This window comes from Cryptomeria japonica, chromosome 6 (genome assembly GCF_030272615.1).
Source record: "Cryptomeria japonica chromosome 6, Sugi_1.0, whole genome shotgun sequence".
Lineage (NCBI taxonomy): Eukaryota > Viridiplantae > Streptophyta > Pinopsida > Cupressales > Cupressaceae > Cryptomeria > Cryptomeria japonica.
The window spans coordinates 36760886-36786149 of NC_081410.1; the positions used below are offsets into that span (position 1 = coordinate 36760886).

General features: G+C 34.6%; 1 protein-coding gene across 1 annotated transcript; it reads right to left on the bottom strand.

Moving 5' to 3' along the window:
- Nucleotides 1-13173: 13173 nt before the first annotated feature.
- LOC131069968 (ethylene-responsive transcription factor 1A) lies at nt 13174-14116 on the bottom strand. Its single transcript, XM_058005514.1, has one exon. The coding sequence runs from the start codon at nt 14091-14093 to the stop codon at nt 13440-13442; it is 654 nt and encodes a 217-aa protein (XP_057861497.1). The 5' UTR covers nt 14094-14116; the 3' UTR covers nt 13174-13439.
- Between the last annotated feature and the right edge of the window lie 11148 nt (nt 14117-25264).

Here is a 25264-nt window from a genome sequence, read left to right on the forward strand (position 1 = left end):
ATATTTTATTTCCTATCCCCCCATATATATGGAATGCGTGAAAAATAAATTCCCTTATGAAAATATCTTGTTCGTATCCCAACGATACTTGGCCAAGTATAAATCCCCTCTAAATTCCTCCCATGGTGACATTTGTCACCATCTTGCGAGTTGAAAGATAATATCTACTCTCCACCATTAATCCTCAAGATCAAATCCTTTCCCTCCATTCCAACTCCCCTCTCATTTGTACCACCAACACCTAGCCATTTTCACACATCTTACATCCAAAAATCAAATTGAGTGTCATTATGTTGTCAAAATATTATGAGAAAACATCAAAACTTATCTCATTGGGATATCTACACAAGGAGCATGCCATGCTCCATTTGTAGCATATTTAACTATGGTTTGATCCTCTTTTATCCTTATCTTGATTGTTGTTTTCCTTTGAATTTTTCAGTTGATTTTATTCCTAATTCTACTTTGTTTAAATACATATTCAGTAGTGAAGTTCAAAGGTCATCTCTTGTCTATAAGTTCCTTTTCTTGATAACCATATGTTGTTTATCAAGAGGGTGATTAAGATTTCCAAGAGGTAGAAAAATGCTATAAAAGGGAGCCTTGGGCTAGAGGTTATTTATTTGGAGTTGAGTTCTTATCTACATAGATAAAGAGTAGTAGTAGCTAAAGGGTGTATAAATAAAGCTTGTAGCTACAACTTGCAAAGTTGTAAGGCCTAAGTGGCTAATATTCTGTAATTGATCAATTTAATTTCATTTTATTAAGAAATAGAAGGCAGGTTATTTCTTGCAATTTTCTAAGTTATTCTCTTTATTATGTTATGTATGGATATTGGGTGGAGTATCCCTAGGTGGAATAACCCTTCATCTAGTGTAACTGAATATGTGTTTTGATGTCCATGGGATGTCCCCTTCATCAATTAACTAGTATTTCAAAAGAACTATCTTGTTAAATACTTTCAAAATAACTTGAAGATATTTTAAAAGAAGCATTATCCAACACTTTCAAGCAAATAAAACACACAAGCACACACATATCTTGAAATTTAAAAACATTTAAAAACTAAATACATTAAAAAAAAAAAAAAAAGACCTATGATAAGTATAAAATTCTATACTAATTCATTCCTTAAAGGGGAACTCAAGCCGCTTGGGAGGGGGTTGTGTGATAAAAGATTTAGAGAGAAAAGTGGTGGTGGTTTACATGGCAAATTTGGGTACTCAACCTTCCAACATGGACGAGATTATGGAAATCTTTATTGGAATTTTCATTGCCAAGAATAAAGGAAAAAGGTTAGTCATAGAAGGGGACTCAAAGAATGTAATCATGATGTTACAAGGCGCAACTATATCTAGGTGGAAAGGGGAGAATATCATTTCAAATTATCCATGTGTCACCTATGCACTTGACCACATTGTGTTTCAACATATTTTTAGAGAAGGTAATAAGACTTTTGATAGGCTCACCAACCTAAGACCCTTCTCTGAGGGCATTAAAGTTTGAACACATTTGCATGATTTTCCTAATGAAATATGTGTTATGTTAAATGAGGAAAACTAAATCTATGGAACCTAAATATTTAAAAATTTCCTTTCTATTTGGTTTCCTCTCCATGGTGTATTTCTATCATATCTTGAAGTAGACTAATGCTATTAATGGTAAGGAAAGTATTTTTTCTTGTATGGCTTCTCATAGGAATTTTTTCTATCCTAGCTTGTGTGGAACTACCTTGGCTAAGGATTTCCTATAGCTATGATGGGAGGAGACTTAATCCAAATAGAGCTCGATACCTATATTAAATTTAAAGAGAATAATGGCCTTTGAGACAGTGGTAGAAGGAAATTTAGCCAATTATGTTGATAGTATGAAGGGCTTTGATCCTTTGATTTCTGATCAATTTGCTCGAGATTAAAAAAATAGTGTTGTTCAAGTGGTGAACATGAAATTTACTATGTCAACAAAGACTATTGCAATGGTGACTGGGCTATCTATAGATGGAAAAAATATCCACAAGAAGCCTAAAGGGAATTATAAGGAATATTTTTAAAAAAATTTGGGTCCAAGGGAGAAGGTGGGCCCCCTCCAAAGCGGGTTTAAAACAAACAACCTGTCTAGTTTTTAGAAGGATGCAATGGTGCTTCTGATGAATTTGTTGGCTCCAGACAAGCTCTTCAAGTAGTTCTATTCTCAACTATTCTCGATGCTCAATCACCTTTAGCATGGGGTAAGGATGAATTTTCTCTTCTAGATTTTCATCTCTATTTCCCAGTCAATAGAGGTTGCTAAGTCTAAGGGTTACCTTCCCTTGCATCAAGGTCTCATCCTGCATCTTTATAAGTTCCATTTGAGTCTAAACCCATCTAGTGGCCCTAATATTAACCCTCCTGACTCGTGTTCTGGAATGGGTCTCTGTGTTGAGCTTCCGATCAATCAATCTATGGATTTTTCTTCTCACGAACCCCATAATATACCCACCCAAATTAATCCCTCTCGAAATGCTAAATCCAAGACTCCTCTAGGTCCCCTAGTTGGTGAAAGCTCTACTAAGAAAATGGTCATTGTCGAAGAGGACTCAGAGGATATGACCTCTTCTTGGTCTACTGGGTCTGATTGGATCCCAAGTAATACTATGAGAAAAGAGGCTAATCCCCCATCCCCCCATTCCCCCCCATGATTCTCCTAACTCCTCTCCCATAAGTGCTTTGTTTAAGGAGCATTTTTTCCTCTTTGCAGCCAAAGTGAATGAATTTTGTGAGGGGTTTAACAAGCATGAACCTATCTTCTGTTGGCTTCTAGGCCAATTTGAGGTGACGAGAAACCAAATTAACAAGCTCGAAGCTATTTTAGAGATAGAGGCTAGAACCTCTAGTTGGGTTAATGACGAGAAGGAGCAGAGAGGTTGGATGGCACTAGGGAATTTTTTGGGGATGATCAATAAATGGGAAGCGATGGACAACTCAATTAATGAGCTCATAGAGAAAATTTGTCAAACTAAGAATATGAGTCAAGACTTAATTGATATGGTGGAGGTTCTCTAGAAAAACTAGGATAAAATGAGGACTATGGGGAGCATGTTTGACTGGAACATAGGGAGATTACAAAGAAGAACATTTGTGCTCTTTATGAAATTCAACATGAAATCGCAAGGAGGCGGGCCAAGAAAAAAAGACACCTAGAGTCCTCAACTACAATGGGGATGGAAGCATATGTTTCAAAAGTGAAAGCCAGGCAAGAATCCCTAGTTGTTTCCTCTGGGAAAGATTCCTCTAAAAATATCTCTATGTCTGAGAAAGGCAAAGATATATGTATGGAAAGGAAGTTGAAGTTTTGTCCCACGTAGTAAGCCATTGGTTCGTGCTTTCAGTGGGAGAGTGTTTCCTTTTCTGTAGCTTTGTTTGTTGTGTCTAGTGCCTTGTTCTAGTTTATGGGTTTGTTTGTGTTAGTGGTTTTGGATGAGTCAGTTTTTTGTAGCATGTTTTTTTATGGGTTCTCACTCCTTGTGAGTCCCTAATTTTGTTGCCTTTAACATCGATTATGTAAAGTTCAAGCCTATCCCAGTTTAATATTTTCAGAACATATACTAATTCATATATAAAGAATAAAAAAATAAATCTTTAAAAAAACCAAATTCTCTTTCAGCTAAAATATTTTCATATATAAAACTTTTAATGTATAAAATTCATCTTTATGATATCATATATTAGAGCTACTTTAGGAGAATGTTTACAAAGATGGGTTGTTCTTACCATTAGTTCTTATTAGTGATAAGCTAGAATAATTCAAAAGCAGTATTCTATTACAATTGTCTTGGAGAATATTATTCTTAAGACCTTATGGATGATGAAAACTTTTGTTTCAAAAAGAAATTCAGTTTATATAGACTGGAACAAGAATCGGCAGTTTAACCTCTGAAGTAGCCGCCGTCTCTTTGCATGGTGGTGTTGTTCCCCATGCAAGAAAATCTTGTTGCTGCGTACGTCCGTTATTACTAGCTGGCGGAGGAACCGACGTGGCAGGAGATGGAAACCTCTCTTCGTCCAATGAATTCTCCTCCTTTACTTCAACCATGGAGCTGTATATTATTTCAGTCTTTGTCTCATTCCAATTATAAGTACTGGCTGTTTCTGAACCAAAATTGGTATAGAAATCAGTAAATGAGAAAGTATCCTGAGAGTCCCCCAGCAAATGCTCGCGAATGCTGTCAACGTCCATGCTCCTCAATAACAATTTTTGCTTATGATTTTCTCTTTTTTTCGATATCCAAAATGAGATTGTTGAAGGGCTAATTTATAACCTTTCAACAATCTAGATTAAGGCATTTGGCCTCCCCTCCCTATTCAAAATTCCAATCTGGTCAAAATGCAGCTTTCGGGTGCAGCTTGACTGCAATTTTTTGCATTATCAGTGAATGCCCAAATCCATTTTGAAAGTGCAAGTTACCTTTCCTATATGGAATACATCTTTAAAAAAATCTCAGTACTCAACTTGCTGGTTTTATATTCATTTATTGCTTGGTCTTTGGCAGGCAAGTAGTACGGCTGATAAGGCATGCACGTTTTGTTCCGTTTGCCCACGTCAAAAGTTTACGTCGACTATTTCTTCATCATCTTTCGAGACAACTTTGTTGAATATTGATCGGTAGCATACACAACCAAGAAGTTTAGAGAAAGATTTATGCTTAAAAGAGATACAAATGATAATATAAACAATTAAAAATAAATGTATTTATGAGGGTTTTAGGAGAAAAAAATATTTATAAAGGTTATATAAAAATATAGTTATATAAATAATTTAGTGATTATAAGATCAATGGAAATAAACAAAAAAATTGTAAATTTTAAAATAAGAGCTTGTAATTTTGATGGCTTTTTAACATAAATTAGATCAAAGAAATTTAGGAATTTATGATCATAAATGTCCACATGTTAATAAGTGCATAGTAATTTTATTCTATCTCCATGTGCTACAAGATGAGTTACTTTTCCTCTCTCTTTGTTAATTAGGACCAACAACCTAGACTACCTTGTGTGATTGTGTCCTCTTAGTAGTCCCTCTCTGTGTTTACTTGGCATTGTGTTCCTGAATTTCTCGAGTGTGCCTATATTTTCTCTTAGATAAGTGATATTAGAGTGTAGCTAACAAACCACCATCATCCCATGCCACATTGGTGAAAACATATTCATTTCTTATCGAGCATAGAGGGACTAAGTGAGGGTTCATAAGAAGAAAATCTCATATACTCTCTACCTCTTTGGCTAGAATATCTAATAATCTATTGTGGATGAAGATTCTACACTACTTGTTTATAGTCTTTACACACACATACACCCATAAAAACACAATTAGATACACCAAATCCTTACACCATGAGTTGCTAAGAAGAAAAATATAATAAGATCAAAAGTAATTTCCTTCTAATAGATGGTGTCAACTATAGCTCATGTAGTCTTAGTTTCCTCTTCATCTAATCCTCTTCTTGCAATATGTTTCTCCTCCTATCCTTGTTTCTCCTTTGAGACCACTATCTACATCTTCTATGGAGGAGGAGGAAGTGGTCACAATCCTACCTACATTAGATTCTATGATTTTCCTCATCATCCTACATGAGTCTATCCATATGCCCCTATTATTTCTCATTTCCCTCATCTCTTCACATATGTTATGTTAGAATTCATGATTGTTGAATTCCCACAAGTCCAACTAATCATTTGCAAGAATACTTGTTACATATAAAGAAGAAATTGCACAAGAATATTGAAGACAATAACAAGAACTGAATGCTTGATTAAATATTGTTTGATTTACAATGAAGGATATGTGATCCTTGTAAATAAATCTAATTCTAAAGATAGAAACCCTAAAAAGCAATTAATAATTAATAATGAATTAATTATTAATATACCTAAGGGATGCGTGCATATTAAATGCCTAAAAATAAAAGCTCCTAAATTTAGCTTAAGTGAAAAAAGAAAAAGGTGACTTAATTAATTACTCAATATGATTAAATTAATTAATCATATAAAACCTTTTACTCTAACACCCCCCCTTAAGATGAATTTAGGGAGTAGCCAAAAAGCTAAGTGCATGAAAGCAGCTACATGCAAAACATACAACTACATGCAACAATACAAATTTGGGTCTCGGCAATAAGGCTTGATGAGGTACTCAATCACAACATGCAAATCTCTGTAAAGTGGAGAAAAGGAGAAAACCCACTAGGAACAAAACTCCCTTTTAAAAAGAAATGAAGGAAGACCATGAAGCCCTCCAAAAATGTAGAATCTCTTGTAAATGTTCCTCCATAGGAAGAATGAGAACTAATGCTACACCAAAAATTTCAAAGTGTGAAAAAACCAAGTACCAATGTCGATGATGATGAATCACTCGTTGCAGATGATAAAGATTAGGCACACAGACTAGGTATGGGAACCATCAGTTACACAAACATACTGACATGCTCCATGGAGGATACAGATCAACGGTCTAATATCGAATTCCTTATCTACAATACAGGCTGATTGCATCATATGTGTCATCAAAAGAAGAATGACAAAGAGGTGTGGCACTTTATGATAGTGTGTGTGCAAGTGTGCAAAACTAGAAAACATGTAGATGAGGCTGCCACCAAATGATGCCCTATAGAAATCTGTGCAGATGATATGCCCTCTGGTTGGAATATAGCCAAGGGTGAAATTAAGGAAGCCAAAACTACCCCCCCCAAGGTTGACGGTTGGAGAACGTTGCATATAGGTTAGGTGAAAATAAAGCGTGTTCCTAATTTTTCTCATTAGGGAAAAATTAGTTTGTTTTATTAAAAAAAACACAAAAAGAATGCCCCCCCCAAAAAGACTTTTTGAAAAAAAAGAAAAAAACAATTTGTTATTTATTTTAAAACACATGCCAAAAAAATGATTAAAAACCCAAAACTCAAAATACAAAAAAAAATTGTTTGAAAAAAGAAAAAAAAATAGTGTTTTTTATTGAAAAAAGCACATGTATTAAAAAAATGATTAAAAAAACCAAAAAGTACATGCAATAAAAAAGTTTTTTATTAAAAAAAATGAATTAAAAAAAGAACAAAAAATAAAAAACAGTTTTCTTTTATTATTAAAAAAACTTAAAAGAATTAAAAAAATAAAAAAGTGCCTCTGCGGGGGCCCACCAGGACACTTGCAGACCTCGTAGCCTATGGACCGCAGGTATTGTGGGGCCACAAGGGTAATCCTGTGGTTACCTGCAGGCCCTCCGACATCCCACGGGTAACCTGCGGTACTCGCAGGTATGGCGGGCGAGGTCACAAGGAATATTCCCTATGACCCTGGAAAAAATTTGCACCAATGTTTTTTTTAAAAAAAAAACCAAAAAGTCAGCTCCCCCTTCCCCCCCCTGGCAAAAAAATAAAAATTTGTTAAAAAGAGTTATTTCATTTTTTTTTAAATACCTGTATTGTACCTTTGTCCGTACGGCTAGTCAAGGAGGAATAAAATTTTCTTCAAAGCAAACAGTGGAATATCTGAGTGAATGAATAGGCGATCTTGGGGTTTTTGGATGTTCTAAGTCTAATGACAATGTTGGTTTAAGCCCAAAGTGCTCCGATTGTTGGAAATCATGAATATCTCTATAAAAGGCGAACAGGGTCTTCTGATCTCGAGCTCTGATACCATGTTAGAATTCATGAAATGGTAATCCCACAAGCCCAATTATCTTCTAATAGAATACATGTCACACAATAAGAGAGAATTGAACAACAAAGAGAATTGAAGACAGTTAACAATAATTGAATGTATTGCTTAATTTGCAATGAAGGATATGTCATCCTTATAAACAAATCTAATTCTAAAGATAAAAACCCTAAAAACAAATTAAAAATTAATAAAGAATTAATAATATACCTAAGGGATGCATGCATATTAAATGCCTAAAAATAAAAACTCCTAAATTTAGCTTAAGTGAAAAAAGAAAAAGGTGACTTAATTAATTAATCAATATGATTAAATTAATTAAATAAAACCTTTTACTCTAACAATTATGTGGACCACAATAGTCAATCAATTCCAAACTATTGTATAGTGGAAGCAACTCTAATATCTCTCTATCCTACATGAACAAGATGTATTGGGAGTAATTATGTAGCATAATGCTATCTAAAACTACAATTACATCCTACCAATTGCATGCTCATCTTTCTTTATAACGTTTCCCCACTAGTCAAGGGATAATCTACAATACTATCATATTTATATATCCTATCCCTCCCACAATTTCACCATGTTTGCATGAATCTTTATGATTATATTGGTTGTCTTCAAGTAATCCCTTCTTTTAAAAAATGGTTCTAAAGTGAGCGATTGATTCCCACCTAGATACTCTAAAGGTTGTTCTATCATCAATCTCTCATTGTCTCTAATATGGGGTCACATTCCCAAATAATCATAATATAACTATCGAGGTGATGATCATAAAATTTGCCCCACATTGTGCAATCCTATGAAAATATTTTTAGGTGTGCATGAGGATGTTTATGCCCTAGTTGTACTAATAATCATATTGTTTTATACCACACATTTTTTAAGATCAATTTTATTTAACATTATATATAACACCTTGACACTAGTAATCTTAATGTAAAGGATACATATAATTTTCTTCAAATGTGTCGTAGTGTCTTAGATTTCAAAATATTTAGAAGGTTTTTTTCCTAATTCGTACTAGAGTAGAAATGTCTAAGTTTATCACCAAAGGGGCAATACAACCATTTACCTCTTTGTGATATGTAATGTTAATAAAAATATTTTATGAAATACAATGACGAGACCTAAAATAGTATAAGAATCAACAAATGATCACTTACTTACCTTGTACTTGTGAAAACTATAAAGTGTTGTAGTCAACATTCATGAATGTTAGAGAATTATATAGTACAATGTTGGATGGAAAAATAATTGTGATTATGGCAACCCTCTTTATTCTTCCTTTATAGGATTAGTGACTCTCACTTTTAGTTAAATGAAAGATGTTGAGGTGTCATTTCTAATTCCTTACCCTATTCCATCTAGTGTAATATCCCTAAAATACATCAAAATAAATTAATAAGTCAAAATAGAAAAATTACATGTTATAAAACTAAAACATGAGTATTCTATATAGTAAATGATTAGATTGTGGTGCCTTTTAGGCCAATACAAATATTTAATAAAAATATTTTGAACAGATTTATTTTCAATCAAGAGAGTTTAACCTAATTTTTTTGTACCTTTCATGGTAGTTATGTACTTGTGAATAGTTTTGGACAAAACATATTTTGAAAAAGGAACTTAAGTTTAATCTATTTCAATAAAAAATAGAACAAATAAAACAAAAAAAAGTTTAAATTATTTTCAATAAATTAATTTTGGCTAAATGTGTTCTATAAGCTTTGGTTCACTCAATTTTCCATTTGAAAATTTTGGGATTTGTTCCACTTATGTGGCCATACTTCTTAGAGTTTCTACAATTGTCAAGGTAAAGTGGGTTTCACTCTTTGCTTTAGAATTAAATTTTTTATGTCTAGATATAATTTATTTCACTTTCTTTTAGTACAGTAGGGGAGCTTTTTAGGTCAACTAAAGTGGAGGAGAAAAAAAATATTTTCTTAGAACATAAGGGTAAATTCCATTCAATAATGATGTTTCTATGTTCTCCTCCTACTCCCACTTGGAATGAGATCGCAAAGTATCAAAATGATGCAAATTTTATAAGGGGAAAAATAGGAAAAGCATAGGGTTAATTCATTCATTCAAAAGAGTTTGGCCAACTTAGTGGCTTATCCTTAAATATTTTTATAATCATATTTGAAGAAAAAATAGTGAGAATGGAGGATTTTGTAATGAAACGACTTACAAAAGAGGAATAAAATAGTAAATATGTCAACTGTAAATAATTTATAATAATATTCCATCTTATTGGGGAAACCTCCTAGAATCCACTCCAAGGACTAGATACCTTTGATAGTCTTGAATAAGAACATAATACTCAACCTGATGTTAATAACTAGCCACTAACTCCTACATATCCTAACAATACCTTGGTTGCTACCCAAGATGACTTAGATAGGTAACTATTAACCCTACGATGACCTAAATTTCAATATATGGTCATAAATTGTATCACTTAGATGTGCACACTTTATAAGTACCTAGCTCATCTATCTTTTCAAACATGGGAAAACCTCTCAAAGTGTGGGGTTTTCATAATAAAATATCAATCTCCAGAGAATATTGGCTTCCTTGATTTATCCCCTAGACTAACTTAAAATGATTTGTTTTGTTGGGGAAAGAGATAAAAAGTGGAATTAAATAAAACCTATAATCTAAGGATGTGATGCACCAAACTATTTAATACCTATACCACTATTTTGACGCATAAATCTTCAATAGTTTCACGGATTCAATGCACCTCAAGTTTTTCACAAATTCATGCATAAATATATTTTACTAAGGTTGAGTGATTAACAATTTTGAAGAAAAATATAATTTTTACAACTAATAGATATACACATCAATTACACAACTTACAATTTGCAAGCTATATGTGGTTTTCTCCCTAAAGGTCATAGAATGAGAAATATAATCAAGGATTCAAATGTGAAATCATAGATATTTTTATCAATAGCTACTTCTCACATAATGATATAGTAATTGAGGAGGAAAAATTATTAAATTTTAGTGATAGAAGGTGTTCTTATAGAAGATCTAGTCTAAAAAATATTTTTTAATCATGATATAAAATTGATTCAATGATTTTATCAATCTATAATGGAGTTTTAATTACAATAATAGCTTGTAGATTGAAATAACATCCTTTTTTTTAGTTACAATACTAATTATAATATAGTAATAGCTAGCTAATAAAATACCATAGTCATACCCTTATATTGTCTTCAATAGCTTCTTAAACTATAGAAACATGTAATGATGGATAAAAGATGTGTTTGCTTAAATTTGTTGGGTCAAACCTCTCCTTTGTTGCCCAATAATATTTTTCCTAGTTCTCTTCCTTACGATGCTACATGATGTTGATCATTAAAGATGTTCCCATAAAATAGCTTCTAGATGCTTGGAGTCATGGTTGATCTACTCAAATTGCCTTCTTTAAGTGATTGAAACTATTATCCAATTCATTTAACTATTACTAGATACTCTCCACTTGTTTAGAACTTTCCATTACTCCTCAAAACTACTAAGACTTTACTCATATTTTTTGAAGTCATGAGGTAAAGACCATGAAGTGGGTGGAGACCTCTTAGGGCATAGGAGAGCTTCAAAAATAATCAAATGGCACATATTTTATTAATTAAGGCTTCCCTCATTCCCATTTCCTCCCCAACATAAGTCACTCAAAATCTCATCTATATTATTTTTACCTTGAAAGACGTATGATTGGCTTTACAAATGATCACAAAACTAAAAAACACATAATATTTCATAATTATTCGTCATGGTTGTCTTAAACATGTATAACAACAAACTTCCAGCGAAAATTAAATCATCAATGTATAACACACAATAACTATAAATTTCATTTTCCAATCGGCATACTTTATATGCATGCCCATATACCTCATATCTAAGTGGTTTTTCAACATAAACATAAAAAAAGTAAAACCATTTTACATTCATTTGATAAACCTTCCAATTATTATGTACAACTATTGCTAAAACCATCCTCACTATATAAAGTCTAGCAACTAGAGAAAACTTTTCATTATAATCAATCTCCTACTATTATTACAAATATCTTCCAACGTTCTACAATTTTTCCTTTAACATTAAACTTAGTTTTATAAATCTATTTAACTCCTATACAATCCTTATGTTTAAGTTAATAAACTAATTCGCATGTTTGATTTCTTTCAATGGAATCTATTTCTTCATCCATCTTCTTCCACTACCATTTGAAAAACAATAAGAACATGGGAGAATAAAGCAAAATTTGAATATACATTTAGATTTTCTTACTTCTATACCTTGGTTTTAATGAATCAAGTGTACGGTCAGACTCATTTCTCACATCTGAATTAGGAGTAGGATACCCTGCATGACTTGATGATTCATGTTACAAAAGACTTCTTGTTTTCTTACTTCTATACCTTGGTTTTAATGAAGCAAGTGTAGGGTCAGGCTCATTGCTTATATCTGAATTAGGAGTAGGATGCCTTGCATGACTTTGATGATTCAAGTTGTACAAGATTTCTTGGAGCATAAATAATATAGTGTACGAGATTTATCAAACATTGTTTATTGTTGAAATTAATTTCTTCCTCGTCCTTTGTTATTGAAACTTTGATTAGATTGGTAGGTCCTTTCTTTTGATCTAGATCCACGTGTCCTCCTTTGCCTCTTCCTGCTCCTCTGAAGCTGGACCTTCCTCATCCTCTTCTAAATATCAACTGAGATCTAAAAGTATTCTCTAAAGAAGAATCGTTATTCCTACTCATTCTGGATTCACGAGATAGTAAAGATCCCAAAAGTTTATCTACAGATAATTGAGTTTCATTTGATTCTTCAATAGCAACAAAGATTGCATTAAACTTACTAGAAATAACGAATCATCCATCGCTAATTGAATAACAAGCAGGGCTTTAAAATCTTTATTTTTCTTTTCTTCAAATTGATCTGTTTCTGCTTGAATCAATGTCTAATAGGCAGTCTGATCTGCGGGTTCTATAAGCCCATTTTCTACCAAATCCCACATATCCAAAGAGCGAATAACGTTCTCATTTTTATTGACCAAAAATCATTGTTCCTACTGGTGAATAGTGGAATCTAAGGCTGGGTAACACTACTGGATGCCATCATCTATATTCAACAATTCCTCCTTGGCTGACCGACAACTTTTATTCAACTTGTTCAGGCCGCTATAGCAGTCTTCTACAACAATAATTATCCTTTTCTACAACAGCTCCTTCAAACAACAGTGATCAGCAAAGCTAGCTCTGATACCAGTTATCAGAAATAGAATGATAATAACAAGTATCATGTATAAAACAAGTAATATAAGACAGAAAATAAGACACAGCGTATGCTACAGCATACAATACAGATTTTATTAATGTGTTACAACATTACAATTGCCTCTGTATTTGTAACTACAAAGAGGCGATTTACATTGCTATCTTGCAGTATACGGCAGCTGTGAAGGTAAGTCAACAATAATATCAGATAAACATCTGGTGGATGATCGGTTGAGCAGTCGGCAAGGAGGGAATGTTGATTTCTGATAAGGATAAATGAGATAGTAGATAAGATTGTAGGCGCCGAAAAGAGGGCTGTGTTGTATGTCGGTCTCAGCTAGTCGACAATTTGAACGAGGCGGTGATTAAGTCTGATTTGAATTGGTAAGAAGAGGCTGTTCAAAAGGAGGATGAAAGAAATGCAAGCGTTTGTCACATTTTACGCTCAGATCGTCCAATCCGCACTTGTCATACTAGAGCATTGGGACCTTCTGAACTGAGAAAGACAATGCTCCTTCATTTCAGTGCCGCCCGCTGACACCTCCTTTCTCCTCCTCTTCGTCAACTTTTCGGGAACTGCCTGATAATCTTCGGTGGCCGTGTGGTCGAGGAGGGGAAAGTTGAGCAGCGCTTTGGATCCCCGAATTCTGAAAGCAGCACGGTCATATGCGAGGGCTGCGGCCTCCGCTGTAGTGAAGGTGCCCAGCCATACTCTGGCTCCTTTCTTAGCAGGATCTCGTATTTCTGCTGCAAATTTCCCCCACGGCCGCTGCCTCACTCCCCTATAGTGCGGCGTCAGCCTCCTCTCTAAAGCAGCTGCCTTTTCTTTGCATGGTGATGTTGTTTCCCATGCAGGAAAATCTTGTTGTTGCGTACGTACGTTATTACTAGCTGGCGGAGGAACCGACGTGACAGGAGATGGAAACCTCTCTTCGTCCAATGAATTCTCCTCCTTCACTCCAAGCATGGAGCTGTATATTATTTCATTCCAATTATAGGTACTGGCTGTCTCTGAACCAAAATTTGAATGGAAATCAGGAAATGAGAAAGTATCCTGAGAGTCCCCTAGCAAATGCTCGCGAATGCTGTCAACGTCCATGCTGCTCAATAACCGTTCTAATTGCTTTTGGTTTTCTCGTTTTACGATTTCCAAAACAAAGATTGTTCCAGTGCTAATTTATAACCTTTCAATTTTCTAAATTAAGGCATTTGGCCTCCCATCCCTATTCAAAACTCCAATCAGGTCAAAATGCAAGTTTCGATGGCAGCTTGACTGGAATTGTTTGCATTATCGGTGAATGTCCAAATACATTTTAAACGTGGCAAAGTAGCTTTCTATATGGAATACGCCATCTTTAAAAAATTCTCAGGTACTCAACTTCCTATTTTTTTATTCATTTATTGCTTGGTCTTTGGGCAGCGGTTGGTGCGGGTGATGAAGGCATCATGCACGTTTTTGTCCCCTTCGCCCACGTCGACTGTTTTTTCATTATCATTGGAGACAACTTTGTTGAATATTGATAGCATACACAGCATTAAATATTCTGATTTTAAAAGGAAATGGACAGATTCAATGTTCTGCGCTTCAGAAAGCCATCTTCATGGCTTTTTGTTTTATTTGATCTCAAACTATCTCTTCGAGCTACGTCTCAAAAGCATTCAGTCAAATAAGGCAAGACAACAAAATGATTTTGATATTTCAAGTGGAGCCTTCGATGCCACCTGAGAGACGTGAAATTCTGGAGGACTGTTCAATGGAAGTCTCCATCGTAGGATCACCCCCTGAATTTATGATCATAAATGGCCATATGTAAATAATCCTATTCTATGTCTAAATGCTACATGCTGAGTTTTCTTTCCCCTCTCTCCTTTCTCTAGGACCAACAACCTCTCGCTATCGTATGATTGTGCCCTCTTAGTAGTCATCTATGTGTTGAGTTAGATGTTTGATCTCAGCTAGATGATGTCAGAATGTAGCTCATGTAATTGCCTTCTAATAGATGGGGTCAACTATACCTCATGTAGTCATCTAGGTCTCTTCTTGCAATATGCTCATCATCCTTCTCTCCTTGTTCTCTCCGTGTTCCCCCTTTGTGACCATTATTTACATCTACTATGAAGGAGAGGAAGTGTTGACAATCCTAATTACACTAGATTTTATGCCTTTCCTTGTCTTTTAATATGAGTCTATCCATGTGCCCTTAATATTTTTTTGTGTCTCTCCTCTCTTGATATGTACTATGTGGACCATAAGAATCAATTAATTACACTCTATCTTATAGTAGAACTAGCTCTAATCTCTCGCTATCCTCAATAAACAAGATCCATTAAGGGTAATTATGTAGCATAATGTTATCTAAACTACCATGACACCATCTCGTTTACATGCTTCTCTTTTCTCCCTCATTTTCCCACTAGTCAAGGGGTATTCTAGAATGTTGTCAAATTTATATCCCCTCCTTCCAATAACCCCACCAAGTTCACATGAGTCTTTAATATCATATCAATTGTATTCAAGTAATTCCCTGTCAAATAGCTCTAAAGTGAGTGAGTCATCCCCACATAGATACTCTAAAGGTTGTTTTATCATCAATCATTCACCCTCTCTATAATGGGGCCATGTGTCCAAATAGCCATATTAGGATCATGTGAAAATATTTGTAGTTGTGCATGAGGATGTTTATGCCTTAGTTGTACTAATAGTTATGTTTATCTACAACTCAAATTTTTAAGATCGGTTGTATTTAACATTATACCTAAGTCCTGAACATTAGTAATCTCAATGAAATTGATATTTATGATGGCCTTCAAATGTGTTTCATTGTCTTCTTTCACAATATTCAAAATGCACAGATTCCCTAATTCCTACCGTAACTAGGAAAATAGGGGAAAACATCAAAGAAATTAAATTAGCCAACCGCAAAAGATAAATTGCAATGAAATTAAGTCCTAATACACTCAATAAAGGAATGAAAGGCAAGATTCAAAACAAAAGCAAACCAATATTGCAGAAATTTCTTTCATTGACCTCCATTGGCTTTCTTTCTCCTTCAAATTTGATGTGGCTCTCACCTAGAAAGAAAGTGTATTTGAAAGCAAGATTTGTAAGCGAAATTGATAGCGTAAGGATACTCGAAATATGGTTATTAAAAATGAGCAATGAGAGCTCAATTTATAGAAAAATTGAGGATTAATCTAATGGCTACGATTGATTCAAGATTGAAAATAATCAATAGACAAGATTGAGTGCACAACAGAACTACCATTCAGGGAAGGATGAAGATAGAAGAAAGCAAACGAGAAGACATTATGAGAATAAATAATAAAATATTTAATTTTCTCATAAATACCAAATTAGCAAGATGAAGAGAGACTGGAAGATTCTAATAATTAAAAATTATTAAATATTTTCATTTGAAAAGACAAATAGAAGAATAAGAATAAATAAAATATCCTCTCACAAAAAAAGCAGATTTTTGAAGATGCTTACCTCATTTTTGAATTAAAAAATTAAGATTAATGAGATATTGCCAAAAAGATTAATTTTTGAAACTCAAGGAAAGATATTAGTTTCCAAACTCAAAAATTAGGAGGATTTTATGAAAAAAAAATTAATAATTAAAAATTATTAAATTTCTCCTTAGTAAGAGGATAAAACAAAAGAATAAAAAATTAAGAAAAACAGGAAATAAAGATTAATTAATGAATAAAATTTACTAATTATCTTTATTTTGGAGAAAGATAAATATGAAAAATTAATAGAAATGATTTCTTAATTTATTTCTCATATTTATGAATTAGTTAATTAAATAAAATGAATTTATTTAATTAATAGACAAAGGAAAGGAATAAACAAATTATTAAATTTATTTATTTAGGACTTAAAAGAATTGTTAGTAAAAAGGGGTTTAATTAAAGACTATGCACATGTTGTTCACCATTTTTCCCCTCTTTGAGACAATGCGATTTTGAGCGTTGTTTCAAAGAAAATTGAAAAAAATCACACCCCAACAAACTAAGGGATGAAGGTAGGATGCCCTCTCGAGAGATTGTTTAAGTATGAAAGAAATTAATGGTCTCTCAAAAGAAGAGAAGAATGTTAGGTGAAAGAGGAAAAATGAGGAAAGAGAAAAATGGTTAGTTAGATGTGAATAATGTTAATGGATTATAGAAAAAGGAGTGATTGATATCATATGAAGAAATTCTCGATTGATCAGATCGAATAGATAGCATGAGAATGATTGATTTGATGAATAGATAGAAGGATTGATGGGATAGAAGAAATGTTAGCCAGAAGAAATGCAAGTGAGAAGTGAAGAATGACTAGTGTGATGAAATCTTGCTTCCACAAATGTGAATAGTAGGTGAGAACCTTTATTTGATATGGCAAAATGGATGCGCTACACCATGGCAATGAAGGCTAGGGTGATAATGCAATCCCTTTGCATAAAACAAACACATTGTAGACAACGAATGGTTCAACCATCCTAAGACATATTTGCCCCAAAAAGTTATGAAACACTCCGCAAATAGAAAATAAAAAATAAGAAAGACCATGAGCCATCCTAGCCACTCTAAATCACTCAGTGACATTATCGAGTAGCATAGGAACATGATCAAAGATAAATCAATAAAAAATAAGATTCACAAATTCAAACAAGTCAAACTGCCATTCTGATCTTGTTGTCAAAAGTGATAATGTTTGTTTGATGATAGGACGATCATGTTGTCTTCTTTCAGAGAATGTAGTACCCCATCTAAGATAGGACAAAGTTTGGTTTAGAGTATACTATACCCTGTATAAGACCCATGATAATGTTGAAAAGGACCAATGACATTGATTTTGATTGATTGATACGACAAGTTCGATCAATTTGAATGCTTGGTTGATTGAACAGTTCATCTGTTAAAGCGTGATTTGTTAAGAAAAATGTTTTATTGTGTTATCTGTTTGATGTCCACTCAAATGTTTGTCTATGTACAAAAGAGTCAATTTATTGATGGAATGAAAATGATTGTTTTTTGATTTTGATGTTTTCTAATTTTTTTGATTTTGAACTTTTTTATTTTTTTTCTATTTTTGTTTAGGACATTTTAAAATGTTTTTGGATTATTTCAAGACATTTTTTTATGTTTTTGGTTTTTTTCATGATCATATTTAATTTTTATTAATTTTTTTAGGACTTTATTTGATTTTTAGTAATTTTTTATGATTTTGCCCCCACTGTCTAACAAGGCAAGGAATATGACGAATGGTTAATAAGCTTGCTGAAATGATGGTTGATAGAGGGAAGACACGGGCCATTTATGATGGATATAGAGTGGATTCAATTCCCAAAGGATATCGTGTGATGAGATAAGGGACTGGATATGACAATGTAAAGCAATGACATGCCATGAGGAACATGTCAAGATATTTTTGAAACTGTTTTTTGCATGTTACGTCCTTGTGTCAGATTAGTATCAAGGGACAAAAAAGAGTGTATGGATAGCGATAGCATATAGATAGGATAAGAAAGATAAAAAAATGGATAAGGGATATAGACTAAAGGTTGTGATAGGCTAAGGGATAGTGACAAAATATTGCAATAAGCCAAGAAATATGGACAAAAGGTTGTAATAAGCCAATGGATAAAGACCAAAAGCTATGGTACACTGAAAGTTGTGAATAGGATGCATGAAGTTCAATAAGATCATCAACCTTGTCAAGATCAAAGGTGGAAAATGGGATATGGACATGAGGGCTGGTAGGATAATGGAGGATATGACAAGGGTATGATAGCATGATGAAGGGAAACATGATATGATAGGAAGATATGATAATGAAACCTTCCCCCAAGTACCATATGCAATAGGTTCATAGATTACACATGATTCTTGTTTTCCATGTTTTCATCATGGTACTTGCCCAAGGTGCCTGTTTGCTAGGTTTTCACCAAACGACGAATTATTTTTCTTCTTTTTTTCACTTTTTTATTTTTTTTTGTTTTATTTTTTTTTTCAAAATGGACCATGGACCATGAACATGGAAGCATCTTCTTGTTTGGATTATAGCCTTGAAAAATAGACCATGACCATTAAACATATGCTCAAAGACGTTGGAAGGATAATGACATGGAAATCAGATGGAACTAAGGAAAGGATTTAAGCAAAAGATGGGATCAGAGGGATGGAAGGATGGAAGATATGAATTGGATAATGGATAGGGTATTGGAAGAATTGTGCTTGTGCAGATGCAAATGTTGGCAAGATCAGGATTGGCACACACCTTGAGGGGTGGTGGATTGAAGGAGGAAAAATGGATTTCAAATTTTGAGATTTGGATGGAGGAAAGGCTATGGATTTTGGTACATAAGGACCCAAAATGGATGAAGGAGGTGATGGAGGAATATATTTGAAAGGTTTGGATGGAGGAATATCAACTTTGGATGCTTCTTACTGTGCTTCAAGGAGCTTCATACTAATCCACATGGTTTTTGATTTTTCATGCTTTTGTGGTTATTTGGAACACATCACTTCTACAAATGCCTTAGAAACCTAAATAGAGTTTGAATTTTCTTTTTGAGTAATTGGCCTTTGTGGCCTTTTGGATTTTTATTTTTCTTTTTGGATCATATTTTCCTTTGTTTTGACATGTCGATAAGACTGGACATGTTGATCCTTGAATACATGTGGATTGTTGGACTTATGACTCTTATGCTTGGCATCCAAATTGCTTGGAGGGGGGAAGAAATTTATGTATGGATAGGAATGATATGAAGGTCTTTTATATGGATGGAATGTGCTCAAGGATGTGTGCCTTTTCTAACCTTGCATAAGGGATGTAAGGACCTAAGATGGATGGAAGGGATGAAGGACTAGGTATATGTTTGGATTTTGGAATGACGTGGGATTTAGCAAGGATACCAACATCTTGAGAGTGGGCTATGTAGGCATGGCTAGTAAGATTTGGCTTGATATTGAGGGGTTTTTCTCATGAAGGTCTACCCCTTTGCCTTTATGAATATCTTGACTTGTAGGATACTTTTCTTTGGGAAGAAGATGTGACTCCATTATGAGGTGTATATGATATGAGATAAATAATGAAATCATGATTTGAATTAGACTAGACCAAAGTGGAGGAACCCATATTGCATGTAGGGGGTTCATAAACATCTTGCATCAAAATTTTAGAATCATGAAGGGGATTAGGATCATGAGGGGGATTAGGATAAATGATAGGCTCTTTGTGAGATGGAGAGGGAGGAATAATGGGATCATCAAAGGAAATGAAATCTTGGATTGTATATGGAGGATCAGGACATGAAGATGGAAGAACAAGGGGATCTTGTGGAAGACATGAAGCTAAAAGGATACTTTGATCTTGACAAGGAGGAAGATAAAATTGGATTCCTCTTTAAAGGTTCTCTTCTCTTGACTTTGAATGGGATCACTAGAAAGGATGGAAGGGATATCTTGGTATTACTTAAGGAATGGAATTTCAACAGGATTTTGAAGGACAGTTTGTTCATGAAATGGAAGAGGATCTTTAAGGATAGAATGGATTGGGATATCTCGATCTTTCTCAAGCAGAAGAGTGTCAAAAAGACTTTGGATATGCTGGAAAAGGATAGGGGAATCAACATGAGTGTTTGGGAAGATGGGATCTTGGTCAACAATTGGATGGAATGATAATGTTTTAGAATCTTGATCTTGATTTGTTTTAGGACTTATTTGTTCATGCTCTAAATTATCCTCTTGACATAGGGTTGGACTTTGGATATGCATGGGGGATTTTGGCAAGGCATCAATGCTTTGATATGAGGGATATGGAATTTGTATGGGACTCTCTAAAAGAGAAACATCCAGTGGCATTAAATATTTCATTTCTAAATAGTACAAGGGATTTGTATAAAGGCATAGATTAGACTGTATTTCTATTGCAAACAACCCTTGAGAGGATGCATTATTTGATGTATTAATTGAAGGCAATGGTGGAAATTTTTCTTGTGAAGCTTTAGGAGATGATATGGGAGGTTGTTGCAAAGCTTTAAAAGGTGTAAGAATAAATGCCACTGGAGAGTCCATTTGTTTATGCGGGAGTAAGCCATTGCTAGACATAGTTGCATGAATTTGATCTTTCTTAGAAAAATCACTTAGGACTCTCTTTAAGAGCTTTGTAATAGAGCTACCTTTCTTTGGAGATGCATTTGAATCCTTGCGATATTTTTACATGGTTGGGTTTTGATTTGGTGTTATGATTTTGGATTGGGTGTTGGTCAAATTGGTCTGACATGTTTGAAATTTGGCTTGATATGTGCTGTAAATTTTATTCTTGAACTTTTGGTTGTATTTGTTGATACTGAGTTTGTTGTCGATACTTGACATTTGGTTGGACCAATTGTTGATATTGTGTGATTGGTCACTGAGAATATTGTTTAAATTGCATAGTCGATTGTATTGGTTGGACATGTTGGACCATTGGTTGTGTTGGTTGGAAATGTTGAACTATTGGTTGTTGTTGCGGGATATGTTGAACCATTGGTTGTCGTTGTTGGATATGTCATTGATTTGAGATTTGATTGAAAGAATTTTGATTTGGGACTTGATTAAAACTAGTGTGTGTTGCTTGAAATTGTTTCATCATCTCTATTTGACAGATGAGAGCTGGTATGTCTGATCATTCAATAAGATATTTTACATCAATTGCCTCAATATTTGGATTTGGACCTGGAAACTTTTTAAATAATTTAGACCTTTGTGATCTATTCTTCTCATGGTTTTTCACTTTTTTGTTCCAAGATCTCTTCTTCTCGAGCTATTTTCTCCTCTAGTTTTTGTATTTGGATACCTGCTCTATCATAAAATGTTTGATTGATATTGCCTTATTGTTGCATTAGATATAATTGTGATTACCTTGGACTAAAACTTGATTGCATTGTGTTATTCATTGGACCAATCGTCGGTTGATATGTCAAACTTTGTTTCATCATAGGAGCTTGGAACCTTGTTTCAATAGACATGTCACTATGCAATGTTTTTGGGATTTTTGAATTGAAGGATGCATTAAGATGCAAATAATGGAATGACAATTGCAACCTAAGAGGACAATAATGCAACTAATAGTGTTTTTCACAACTAAGAGATATTTTCATCCATTACACGACTTACAAGGTACAAGAATGAAATGTTATTTTATTTCTAAAGGTGCTAGAATAAGACATATACTATATGATTCTTATGTGAAATCACATAAATATTTAACAACCAGTACTTTGTATGTAATGAAGCAATTATTGAGAAGGAAAAATATTGAATTTTATTGATAGAAGGTGTTCTTATAGTAGAATAAAATAGAAAATATTTTTTATTCATGAAAAAGAAGTGTTACAATGCTTTTATCATTCTAAAATAGAGTTTAAGTTACAATACTAGCTTGTAGCTTGAAAGAACTAACATTTTTAGTTATAACAATTAGTAAATATTGAAAATTACCAAAGGTGTCCTATGTTCTTTTCAATAGCATCTTAAACTTTAGCAGCATGTAAGGAGGGATAAAGGATATGTGTTTACTCCAATTTGGTATATCAAACATTTCTTTGGATGCCCATCTAATTTATTCCTATTTTATCTCAATAGAATGCTTCATTGTAATGTTGGTTGAAGATGCTCTCCTAAAATAGCTCCTATAAATGCTCAACTATTGTCCAAGTTATCTCATTCTTCATAGATGGTAGAGGGGATAGAGAGAGGTGAGATAGAAATAAGTTGAGAGAATAGGATGGAGGGAGGGAGAGGGAGAGGAGGGGGAAACGAAGCAAGAGGGGAGATAGATGTATGTAGAGAGAGAGGTGAGATAGAGAGAAAGTCAAAGACATAGACAACTAAAGAACGAACAATGGATGGAGGAATTGAGAGGTATGTAGAGAAATATAGTATGGAGGGAGTAAGTGAGAGGGGAGGGAGGGATTTAGGTGGACCTATAGTTAGAAAGAGAGGTTGGGAGGGAGGGGGAGGTATGTAGAGAGAGGTAGAGAGGGAGGGGGAGGTATGTAGAGAGAGAGGGAGAGATAGAGAGGGAGAGAGGTAGGGAGGAAGAGGTAAAATAAATTGAAGTGGAAAAGGAAAGAGGGAGGAGGGGAGAGAGGGAGAGGTATGTATGTGTGTGTATAGAGAGAGAGGGGAGGAGGAGGAGGAAGGTATAGAGGGAGATGTATGTAGAGAGTGGGGAAGATAGGTATAACGAGAGAGAGAAGTAGATAGAGGGGGTTAGAGGGATGAAGAGGTAGGTAGAGAGAGGTAAGAAGGGAGGGAGGAAGGGAAACATTTGTGTGTTTGTTAGAGAGAGAGGTGGAAAGAGGATATAGGGAGAGGGATGGAGGGAGAGAGTGGGAGGGAGTGGAGATAGAGATAAGTAGACAAGAAAGGATAAATAAGAAGAGAGACATAGAGATGTGGAGAGGATATAATGGAGGCATAGGTATTCATATAGATAGGGGAGGTAGTTAGAGAGATGTAGATGGAGGGAAGGAGAGAAAGGTAGGGAGGGAGAGAAAGGTGAGATAGAGATATGTATGGAGGGAAGGAGGTACAGAGAGAGGGAGAAGGTTGATAAAGAGAGAGTACAAGGGGAGATAGATGGATTGATAGATAGAAATAGAGACAAAAGATATAGAGGAAATGAAGGAGGGATGGAGAGGTAAAGAGGGAGAATGACATGCAAGATAGATATACATAGAGAGACTAGGGAAGGATGGAGGAAAAAGGAAAGGGAGAGGGAGGGATAGAGTGTTATGTAAATAAATAGAGGTAGGGAGGGAGAGAGAGGTATGTAGTATGTAGAGAGAAAGGGAGAAGGTAGATACAAATAATTAGAGAGGAAAGGGATGAGAGAGAGAAATTGAGAGGGAAGGAGGCAGGGGGAAAGAGAGGGAGGGAGAGAGGGATATGTATATATAGAAATGGAGGTAGGAATGTATTAAGAGGGAGGTATGTAAATAGAGGGAGAGGAGAGATGGATCTAAGTAGATAGAGTAGTATGGAGAGAGAGAAGGAGATGTGAATGATATAGAGGAGATAGATTGTGTGTGTTGTCCTTATAAAGAAAGAATGTAGGTAGATAGAGAGTAGAGGGTGATGGGTGAGAGATTGGTGGAGAGGTGGGTCTAGAGTTTGGTGGAGAGAGAAGAGGGTCAGATAGAGAGAGGTAGAGTTAGGTATAGAGAGGGGGATGGAAGAGTGATAGAGAGAGATAAATGTATGCAACTTTGAGGAGAGAGAGAGAGAGAGAGAGAGATGATAGGAGCATTCTAATTACTAAAATTTGACAAAGTTAAAAAAATATAAAATTTAGAGGTTGGGGGAGAGAGGAGATGGTGAGATAGAGATGTAGAGAAGAGAGGACAAGAAGAGGGAGAGTGGTAGGAAGAGAGATAGGTGTGGAGCTCAAGGGAGACAAATAGAATGAGATACAAAGAGAAAGAGAATGATGATAGAAGCTTGTTTATTATTGAATAACTACTTTTAATACCTCTTATTCTTAAGTTGAAACTAAATTCTTTCATATGCAAGTAAACATGAGAATAGTACAACTTACAACATGTCACTCCACTTAATATTTCATATATAGTTATAATTCATTTGCATGTATTAAACATAAGTTGAAGAGATTGATTGAGAAATGGTCAAGTTATCTACATGTTTAATCCAAAGTGCTACAAGAATTTAAGAAAATGAAAATCAAGAAGTCTAAAACAAGATGTAAAGCGGAAAATCGCAATCGAACCCTAGTTGCTCTCCCCTCTTCCAACTCCAAGCAGAAAGAAGGGAGGTCGCTAGGGTTGATGGTTTTCACTTGGGAGAAAGACTTTACATTCAAAAGAGGGGTTGAAACTCACAAGATCCAATCCCACACAATGCAAGATTGGATGCTAAATGAGTTTCAAGGGGTTAAGACAACAAGGCTACCCTCTTTTGTAAAGAATGTTGATAGGAAGATTAAGCTAGGAATGTATAGAAAGTGATAAAGATTCGCTTATAAACTGAGTTAGGGATATAGTATGAAGCTGCGGACCTGGAATTAGCAGTAGAATGTCAATATGGTACTGTCCTGCAAATTTGAGCAAAAGTTGTCGGGATGATGGCGCCCTGCGCCACGGTCCTCCAAAAAATCCACAAAACGAAGGGGGATCTGTTCGTCTCTGCACAAGGATTCCAGATCTTCAATTTTAGCCACGTACTTGCAACCTACACACAGAAAAGAGAAGACGATTGGGGGGTTAGGGATTAGGG